This window comes from Malurus melanocephalus, unplaced genomic scaffold (genome assembly GCF_030028575.1).
Source record: "Malurus melanocephalus ecotype Western Australia unplaced genomic scaffold, MMel_1.1 scaffold_19, whole genome shotgun sequence".
In the NCBI taxonomy this organism is placed as follows: domain Eukaryota; kingdom Metazoa; phylum Chordata; class Aves; order Passeriformes; family Maluridae; genus Malurus; species Malurus melanocephalus.
This window is the reverse complement of record NW_026623251.1, coordinates 2,816,304-2,826,784: the sequence shown is the minus strand read 5'-3', so window position 1 is coordinate 2,826,784 and position 10,481 is coordinate 2,816,304. Positions and strand designations below refer to the sequence as shown.

General features: G+C 38.4%; 1 protein-coding gene across 1 annotated transcript in view; it reads left to right on the top strand.

The window, feature by feature from the left end:
* Positions 1-10,481, top strand: part of LOC130588781 (protein ELYS-like) — a 41,297-nt gene that overhangs the window by 23,178 nt on the left and 7,638 nt on the right. Inside the window, exons 15-29 of the mRNA XM_057389702.1 lie at positions 16-109; positions 404-527; positions 636-692; positions 1,823-1,969; positions 2,718-2,905; positions 3,076-3,220; positions 3,318-3,449; positions 3,954-4,101; positions 4,187-4,337; positions 4,859-4,966; positions 5,448-5,643; positions 6,530-6,724; positions 7,914-8,343; positions 8,862-8,964; positions 9,888-9,994. Of these exons, the coding sequence (XP_057245685.1) occupies positions 16-109; positions 404-527; positions 636-692; positions 1,823-1,969; positions 2,718-2,905; positions 3,076-3,220; positions 3,318-3,449; positions 3,954-4,101; positions 4,187-4,337; positions 4,859-4,966; positions 5,448-5,643; positions 6,530-6,724; positions 7,914-8,343; positions 8,862-8,964; positions 9,888-9,994 (2,325 nt within the window). The remainder of the gene's footprint in view (positions 1-15; positions 110-403; positions 528-635; positions 693-1,822; positions 1,970-2,717; positions 2,906-3,075; positions 3,221-3,317; positions 3,450-3,953; positions 4,102-4,186; positions 4,338-4,858; positions 4,967-5,447; positions 5,644-6,529; positions 6,725-7,913; positions 8,344-8,861; positions 8,965-9,887; positions 9,995-10,481) is intronic.

Genomic DNA, 10,481 nt, shown 5'->3' with positions numbered 1-10,481 from the left:
CCTTTCTTGCTGTAGATGATCACATGCATTTGTCTAGACCTTTCTACAATTACCCTCTGATTCAGAGCTACTATACAGACCACCGCCAGAAACTCGAGYGTTTATCGAGGTAAGACTTGTAGGAAACCTCCAGAAAGCTTCCACTGCTGGACTGTGTGAGAGTGGTTATTTTTGCAGTTAAAACCCTTTGTCTGCACTTCCTTGGTGTTACACAAAACACAGTAAGAAAGAAAACTAAACCCCAGAGGTCTTTGCAACTCTTCTCTTGAATTTTTACTTTGGACTTCTTTATTAATTCATAGTGACCTAAGGCCCATCTTYCCTCTGACTCAGAAATCTGTGSCATTGAAAGGCTGAAATGAGTGTTTTACTTTGTGTAAACCCTTGCTACCATTYGTTTCAGAGGCAAATGGGATTCTGACTGCCTGATGATTGAYGGAATGGTTTCCCAGCTGGGAGAGCAGGTTGAGAAGCTGTGGCGRAGAGATGAAGGTGGCACTGGSAAATACCCACCTGTTAGTTTACATGTGAGTGTTCTGTTCACTGAAAACCCCRTGAGCAGCAGCAGCAGTCCCCTAAAGCCAATGATTCTGAAAKAGAGGAGCATTAGACAACCTTTAAATCTTTCATTTCAGGCACTGCTGGATCTCTATTTGCTAGAAAGCATTGAAGAAAGTGACAAACATGCAATTGTATCCTTTCCAATTTTTATTATTACCTCTTCGGTGCACATAAATGCTCTTACCTATTTGYAACCTGTGTGGTTAGCACCACTTTTTAAATTATGCCTCAAACACAATGTGAGGGAACACATTCAGAATAGAGTTATGTCCTAGACTGAAGCATTGCTTATTTTCATTCTCGTTTAGAATTTTTATGATTTTTTTTGAAAGAGTTTTGTTGCAAAAGCTCTTCTGATATGGGATAGCATAGTGCCTAAGAAGTATTAAAGATAAAGACCTCCCTTAATTTTTCTCAAAATTTAACACAGTGTATAATTTTTTGTTTCATTCCTTTCTATATCAAATGACTATGTGTTAGAATGGTGCCCTGAAASTRAATGGTGCTGCCTCAGAGCCAAAGTATTTATAATAGTGGTTTTCCAGTAGCTAATTTTTGCCAAAATCGTCTGTTTCCCAGCCCAGCTAACAATGTTTGAGTTCTTTTTGTATTCATTGAGCACAAATCTAAAGTTCAATCTTCTGCAACGTGCAGGCTTACTTTTGTTTGTTGGCTAAACCAAGAGGGGAGCCTGGAGAGCAAGAGGTTTAAAAATGGTTGTACTCCTGAGCTGCCTGCTCAAACACATCCCTAACAGTCAGAAAGGGAAGATGGCACTTTGAGTGCGGGATCCAAATAAAGTTTTAAACAGAGTTTCAATCACTCAGTGCAAGTTGTATTGTAAGGGCACTGTAATTTGTGTTGTTTTTTTGAATTCAGGAAAAGAGGAAAACAAAACAGCTGTAGAGCTTGTTTTCTTTGATAATTAAGAACTGACTGTTCAAGTGTCAAGGTCAAGTTGTACCTTCACTGACTGAAGCAGGAACCTGAGTTTATAGGAGCAGTGTTTAAATACCCAATATTTGTCTTTTTGATTGTCTTACAGAAATCCACARGTGTTTCTTTATGGCTGTTTATTGAGAATATTGATTTGTAGTTAGGACCTGAGTATTGATAAAACAGGTTTTAATAGCTTAGTGACAAGATCAATATGTTAGGGTGTTCTGCTTCCTGTMATTTTTATATTCTTATTATTTTGCTAAATGTAATGTGATAAATTWTTGCTCTTACCAATTTATTCACCTTAATTAGATGATCTCAGACAATTTACTTGCTGCTGGATATAATGCATTCCTTTCCAAATAAAGCAGAAACTTCAATTGACTCGTTTCCAACTGTGTTTGCCATCCCTTGGGGTCTTGTTAAGCTTATTCAAGGCTTCTGGCTTCTAGATCACAATGATTACGAAGTAAGTATGGAACAGTTGAATTAGGCACACTTTGCAGTGCAGAGCTGTAATCAATCAAAAATTTTTAAAAATCACTATTTAGGTWTTAGGAGCTATTGACGCTTTTTTGTAACGCTGCTCTGACATCTTCAGCAGTAAGTGATGATTTGAAATTTTGCTTTAACTGCTTTACCACGAAATTGATGAAAACTGAGGAGTAGGCAACTTTAATAATACTAGATTTTTGAATTTTCAAAGCCATCTATAGTTAGGAGGTTTTAAATACACTGGTTGGGCTCTGTTTCTAAAAGAGTGTTTTGAGTACTTTAAACATCAAAACTGTGTTGGAAGCAGTGAGATTTGAGACAGAAGGCTGTAGAAATGTCTTTTCAACCTAATGCTGTTTTTCCTGATACTGAAGGTTATTCTTTGCTTGTCACCACATCTATAGAATCAATTTTTTTTAAAAGAGTAACTTACCTAGTACTGTATTTATAAAAAGGGATGTTTGTATACAGAGTTTTCTTAACTTGGAAAAATCTGAAATRCTCCTCTTAAAACATTAACTTYGTTCTGTATGGCTGKTTTTTTTTTTTTTTGCCTGAAGATACTGAGGAATTTTTACTGCTGTGTCCTGGATCAAGTATTTTACCAGTTAGACATTTAAGTTTGTTTAATGCCCCTTCAGCCTTGCTGAAGGCAATTTTGACTGTGCTTGTTGCATGGGTGTGTGTGTCTATAGTAATGAAGCTGCTCTCAACTTCTCCAGAATTCCCTGGCCCTGCTCTTCCATCCAGCTACGGTCAAAACTGTGTCATGGCAACACATGAGGATAATTCAGTCCCTCATGTGCCAGGGAGAGCACAGGCGAGCCCTCAGGTACATCCAGATGATGAAGCCGTCGATGTCCAGCAGCAGTGAAGTGCGGCTGCTCCTCACCGTGTTGTTGTCCAATAGGTGAGGAAATCTCTCCCACTGTTGTGGCATTGCAATCTTGGGAAATGTGGAGAACTGCTGATACAAATCAGGCTGCCCTCCATTTCCTTTGTTCTTTGAATGAATACCATCCCTTTGCAGCATCTTTTTGGCTCTGGTATTCCTATTCCTTTTCCTTTTTCAAACTCCAGGTGCATGGTGGAGGCTTGGGGTCTGCTGCAGCAGCACACCACGAAGCTCAACATAGAAGAGCTTTTAAGGCACATGTATGAAATCTGTCAGGAGATGGGGCTCATGGAAGATTTGCTGAAGCTGCCCTTCACAGATACGGAAAAAGTGAGTTTGGAGAAGAAAGTAAAAAAGCCTAATCATCTCGTTGGCAAGAGCAGAGGCAGAATCRTAAGAGATTTTTGAAATGTGTTATTTCTCACAGGAGTGTTTGGAGAAGTTTTTACAGACCAATGCTGGTGTTCAGAATCGTGAATTCCTTTTAGTCCATCATCTGCAGCGTGCCAACTACATCCCAGCACTCCAGCTGAATCAGTCCATGAAGGCTAGTCTAACGGTAAGGATAGACATCCTACTGTGTGAAATTATGAATTACATGTTGCAGACCATGGTTTACTCCCTTAAAAAAATCTGTTTGCCTCTGAGGAATAAATACGTATCTTGTCTTTTCATTTAGTTCCTCTGTTTTGTATGGCTTAAGACAATGGAAGTTTTTTTGTCACTGGTTTCTGTGGAATGAAGAGTATGTTGTATGCTGAGTCTTGTATCTTGCTTTTACCTGAGAGCAGTCTCGATGCTCTAAAGGTAAATTCTGCCTTGTGAGTTTTGAGATTGGTGATTTTTATATTTTGTTTTTTTTTAACTGGTCTTCCTTGCTAAAACTACCAGGTGAAATTGGTGTGTGCTCTTGGGTGGAATTTGCTGTGGCTCTGTGCAGGGGATATGTTCTCTTGGATCTGCGGAGCAAATTTAGGCCTTAGTTAGAAAGGGCAGAGATGGTTGTGTGCARTGAACTTCTGGTAAATCATYAACTTCTTGCTTTACCCATTTCCTTTGTCAGAACGATCGTGATCCTCGCTTGAGGGAGAGAGCAGTTGCCAGAAATTCTCTATTAGATCAATATGGCAAGATCCTTCCCACAGTTCAGAGGAAGTTGGCARTAGAGAGAGCCAAGCCGTACCGTTTGCCTTCATCAGTTTTAAGAGAAGGTAATTTTAGAAAAGTGAAATATGTTGTACAGCCAACCATAACTTTGATTACACAAGGCTGATGTGTTTCTCTCTTGCTTTACAGTCCCAAGGCCAAGGCCTTTATCAACTGTAACAAGGCAAGCTAATGCAGGAAATGTGCATACAAGAGCAACTTTTATCAGTAAGGTGTTGTCCAAAATTGGAGAAGTATGGTTAGGAAATGAGCAGAAAACAAATACGTCACAATATGATAGGTAAGCAGCCTTTTATAAAGGTTAGTCTTGGGCCTTTTGTTTGGAGMGGAAGGGAGATGTAGAGAGAGTGAGTGGGAGGGGGAGAGAAAAGAAAGAATTCTATTTGAATTGTGTTCGTTTTTTTTGGTGGGAAGGTGCATGTGAATAAAGCATTGTTTTCCTTTTTTGCACATACAGTATATAATATTTAAGAATCAGTTCATCATTAAGTAGTGTTTTTCTGCTGTGATAATCTCTGTACAAAAACATGTATTTACAGTATGGTAAATGTGTTTACAGTGTTTAAGACAGCTGAAACTCAAACTGTCATTGCCATGAAGCTGTTGGTGTACAGACTTTGGTAGACTTGTTTGTGTGATCACACACTAATTCAAAAATTAGCCRAATCACAAAGAGTGGAGAGAAGGCTTATAGTTACCAGATGATTTTCCTCCGTGGGATATTATCAAATAAACTTGAATTCTGGTATGGCTGRACTTTTGAGAGAATGAAAATCAGTTACATTTTCCTTTGCCTTCTAGTCCTAGAATTACAGAGCCACCAGTCAACACACATCCTCYCCCTGGTGCAGAACTGCCCGATGCATTTCTTGGGACACCTATTACCAAACTTTCTCAAAAATGTTCAAGGTATAGTAGATCTGCGCACTTTCTATTTCAAAAAGGTGTTGTTTGTCATGTATACATTATGTGTGTGTGTGTCTGTATATGCTTTTTTGGTTTACCAAGGATTCTRTTGCATTTAGTTTTGTATCTCAAAGAAAAAGTCAATTTAGGGTATGCAATTAAGTGGAAAAGTTAAAATGGTCCCTGCATTGAAATGTGGCTGAGTTTTCTCCACTGTTGAGAATTAGCTCACTTGTGCAATTTAAAATAGGGTTATTCTTACATCAGAGGCAGGGGTTTTGGAAATTAGGTATGAAATATAACAAATCATGAAAAAATGCCCCAAAGCACCYGTCACTTGTTTGTGGGACTGATAACCCCCAGCAGTGAGGTTGTATTTTTTGGTCAACCAGTATGTTTGCTCTGCATCATCTGAGATGATCACAGCATGATTTTTGTTCATTTATTTATCTATGTTCCTTGTTTAAATTGTTTATTTTAACAGATTGCTGGATTTGGTGGTTCGTCCTGTTCCTTCTCACTGTGTGGCACAGGATGAGAGCTGGCAGTCCCCATGCAGAGCTTCTACTTCTTTCATGGCATCCAGCCCCTTGAGATCAGATACACATCACTCCAGCTCCCGAAAGAATCTTCCAAGAGCATCAGAGCTGAATTTACTGGAAACTCCTCGTGTGGTCAAGGTTGGTATTTCAAACAGTCAGTAGCAACCAACCAGAAGAAAAACTTCTGATGTTTGTTTAAAGTGAAATCACTGAAGTTTTTAGCAGAAACACTTCTGGACTGAAATTTTCAGTATGCATATGGGTGCTGTATACATGGCCCTTTTGTAAGCAGTAAGTTGRGAACAGTTTTGAAGAGGGAAACTTTAGTTCTCAGGTGAGAACAGCTTGTACCATAGCTTTGTGAACTAAATTTGTTTTTATTGTATGGAACAAGTCCCTCTTTCCACGYTTTWCTTGTTCTGAAGTGCTATCCATACCAATGAGCTAGATTCATCCTCCTCTTTTGGAACTCTTTCAATACTGTAAAATAATCTGAATGCTTCTACATGAAGTTGGATAGTTATTTTTACAGCAGTGTCACTAACTTTTGTGTGTAGCTGATTGTTTAGTGGAAAAAAAAAAGCTGTGGCTCTTATTTTGCAGAATTGCTGTGGGATGCAGCAAAAAGCTGTGGGATGCTGTGCAGCAGCGCTGCTGTGTAGAGTAATGGTGAAGTTGTGTGCCTTTTATAAGAGCAGGGTAGAAATTGCAAAAATTAGTGTGATAGAAGATAACCTTGCAGAARACAACATGACTATATCCTTGTTTTTGGAAAAAAATAATTTTGAAATAGAATTTTTTTTGTTGGCATTACAAAAACAAATCAGAAGAAACATAAGTACGGGTTTTTATCTTTAATATGTTTGTATTATTGGAAAAATCATGTCTTCTTTTTGCTGCTGTAAACCTGGTATGTAATTTAAGGTAAATTAATTTTTGTAATTTAGGTTTTCTGTTTTGAATTTATTTTATTATTTTATTTGAATCTGATTTTAAATTAAATATTTTTTATTTCTTTTCCTAGAGAGCTAAAGTTTTGGCCACATCTTCTGGTTTTCCTGGGTTTACTCCTCAGTCTATTCTCAGGTCTAGCCTTCGCACTACACCCCTAGCAACTCCCTCTGCATCCCCAGGACGATCAGTTACTCCTCCTCTACGAGCCAAGGAACCTAGAATATCTTTCAGGGAAGAGAGCTCGAATGCCAAGTGGACTGTTGGGGTAAGCTGGGCTGCAGTCAGTGAGCTTTGCAGATGGTTCTGTGATGAAATTGAGATTTCAAAGGCTGCCAAAACTCCTTACATTGAGAATCTAGATTGTGAGTCAGAATGGCAGAATTTGGTCCAAAAAAAGATTGTTATGCTAGATCTTCTGTAGCATCACATTCCTACAAGAACATATTCGTAAGAAACATCAGAGACCTTGGTTTTTACTCAGAGGTTGTTAAGACCTCTGGTTGCTCAGAATTCAGCTGTACCTTTTCAGATGGTGGTGTTGCAGGAAGGTGAGGAATATAGATTGAGCCACTTGTTTAGGTTTGTTAAATTTTGCAAATTGAACATCTGGGAAAGCAACARAAGTCATAAAGCTGCATTGACTTTCAACCTGTCTTTTTACAATGTTGGGTTTACTTAAATTATGGTAAAAAGAGACTCCTGATTTAGAGAGCTAGTGTTTTCTGTTCTCTGAGCCCTAAAGTTCTCGTGTTTGCTTCTTGCCTTGCACGAGGGATAGCATCCCTGTAGTTTTCAAATGCAGTGGATCCTTCTGACGAGTTGTGACCCCTTCTGCCCCTGCAGCYGTTACTCAGCTGAATTCCATAGTTCAGCCCATCAGGCAGTTGCCAGGATAAAGTACCCAAATCAAGGGTGCAACGGGGCCGTGTGCTGCTATCTCATGTGTGAGTTTTTTGTATGTTAGGAAGAGCTACTCAATTGTAACAAGAGGTGCTCTCCTGGATGAAGTTCTTACTAATAGTGGCACTGTGACCAAATTAATTTACTCATTCCATGCCACAGGCATAATGAACACAGCATATGTTCTGTGTTCTGGTAGTGCATATGTGTTGAAAGAGAAATTCTGAGTTAGGTTTTTATTAGGCAAAGCTCTTCCTGAAAATGTCTTCCTGAAAATGTGCTACTAAACCCAGTGAAGGGCCTTGAGATGACATTATGAGCAAGCCCTTAAAAGACTTSATCTTAATTCTTCAGTGTCAGGGAAACTCAATAAGTAGTCAAAAGTGTTATTAATTTTTACACACTGTGTTAAATCTCAGTGCTACAATGAGAAGTAATTTTTTATTGCCTTAGTAAGGGAGCATGTGTAGCTTGGAAATACTGGTATTTGTTGGGTGGTTTTGTTTTGCTTTGACAAAAAGCATACTTTTGTTGCTGATGTAAACTTTTTTTAGGTGACAGAAGATGATAAAGCACTGTTTGGAGCTTCATCTGGGCATCATCATGGCTTGGAAGAGGATGCTTGCTCTGAAAGCAAAGATAAACCAGCTCTGTTTACTCCAAGCATGCCTGGGGATGGTCGTGCTGAATTGCAGGAGTCTTCAGAAAGCATATGTGGAGGTGATTTAGAGAAAATGGATGTCAGCAAAGAAAATAGTAACKTCTCTGTCAGATCAGACCAGACTACATTGGAGTATCATGATGCAAAATCACCTGGTGATTTTGAAGATGATGTCATCTTTATATCTGCTAAACCAGCTAACTCTTCCACTGAAGAAACTGCTGATGTTCAAGAATTGGAGAAGGAAGAAGAAAGTGAAATGGTTGAAGATGAATCTTTCCAGATGGAACAACCAGATTCTTCAGAACTAAGAACAGAAGCAGGTGTGTTTCATCCTGTGATAACCTAAGTTCCTGAAGTTTTCAAATGTCTTCAAAATATTAAATTACTGATGAGTGCAGCAGTTGGTGATGAGTTTTCATATACGCCCTGGGCTTTTAAAATTACCTCTCTGTTTTAAGTCCTTTTTTAGGAATCCTGGACCTATGAMTATATACTTTTCTTGGCTGGCATTTTTTTGTGTGTAGTTGCTGCTGAAAGGGAACAGCGATTTGTGGGAGTTTTGAGAGGGATACATTTTTAAAACTTGGGCTTCTGGTTATGTTTTAGGGGTACTTCTGTAGTTCGCAGGTTTTTTACATTGTTTGACTGAAATTATGTGTCAGACTTCTTGTTTTACTGGAAAGAACAGGCACCTTCTGTGCATTTGAAGTCTTGGTGGCATTATTTTGTTAAATCCCTAGACCAAATGCATAAAGGATCACTTTTAATGCATATGAGCAGTTTAAAAGAAGTGATGTTGAATACAATAGGGAATTCATCCATCTCTTCATTTCTGTAGGATTTGTGGAAGAATCAAATAGTGAATGTCATACCCTTCCTGAGGGTGATAAATTGGTGTTTAAAGCTGCTGAGGCTGCTGCTTCTGGCGCTGCGAATGAAGGGTGAGCTTATGAAGCAGATTCATCTTTTGAGTTCACACAACAATATAGCTGCTGKTTTTTCTGTGTTAGAAAATTGATTTTGACCTGGGATTAGTTCTTTCCTGTGTTCTTATATGTAAGGGCCTGTCTGTTCCATTCTGTCTCTGAGCGATAATAACCCGGCATGAATGTAATGCACATGGAGTACCTGTCAGTTTGAGCCTTTTTTCTCAAATCATTGCAGATCCCAAAGTATGATGATAAAGACTTTATTCGACAGTCTATATAGACCTTGTTACAGTTTGAGAGTTACTAAGCACATACTGTGAACATAAGCCCTGCTTTTTCTGAAAATTGTGTAGTTGAAAATTAATCCTGAGATTCCTGTCACTTCAGTGGGTTTATTTTGGAGTTTGAATGCTTTCTGACAGTATTTTTTACACCTAATTTCTGTTTTCTTTATTAGCAATTAGCATCTGTTTGTTTATAGAAAGTGAAGCAGTTTTCTCACGAGGTACTTTAAAAGCTGCAGCTGCTTAGTGATAAAGACAGAATGTTAGCAGTGGGATAACTCTTAATTTCAAGTGGTAACTTTTACCTGTACAGACTTGTGTTTAGTTGGTTCTGAACCCCTGTTATAGTAGTTGCCTTCTTTCTACAGAAGACAAATAATCCATTTTCCTTAATACAGGTCTGTTATGTTATTGTCTAGTGTTAGATAGCTGGAAAGAACGTTAAGTACTTGGTTTGTTGCATAATTCACTTTACAAGGTAAATTACAAATTAAATCACAAATGGAATATGATGATAGAGGAATTTCTAATTTTTCTTGTGTTTTTTCTGGTTTGAAATGTGGAGGTTTTACAGTGATAAAGTAATTTATAAAKCTCTTAAAAGTTTGTTTTCAAGTTTGATGATGAATGTCTCTCTTTCTGTTCATGAAGTGAAATAAACAACCAAGAGTCCGAAATGACCTCTTCATCAGAAGAAAAAGCCCTACTGGTTGCAACAAATSCCCAGCTCTCTGAATCCCTGGATGCAGACAGTGAATGTATGTTGGAAATGTTCTGTGTATTAAGGTAGCAGAGCTCCTCAAGTGAAATGCRTAGTTTGCCATGCCACTACAGATGTTTCAGATTGAGATAGTAGTAACATGTTACTGGTGACTTTCATTAAACTGTAGAGAGAATACCTTCCTTTAAGAAAGTCCTTGTACAAAGTGCACAGTGAATCATCTCGATCAAAGCTGAGATGCTGATAGAACTGAAAGTATTAAAAGGAGAGGTCAGTATTTATTTTAATGTTGTACACCACTATCARTTTGTGTGCCATGGGATCTGCTGCTCGATTTACTACTTTAAAAGATGATTCATCCTCAGTATTCAGACTGAAGAAGCCATCTACTGGTGTGCCTTTCCAGCCGACTTTTCTTTTTCCTCTATGGGTTTGATAGCTGATTTTCTCCTCCTTCTTTCTTGCTATGGAGCTGCATACTTTACCAGATCTGTAGTTGCACAGTTTTAAGCCAGTTGACAACA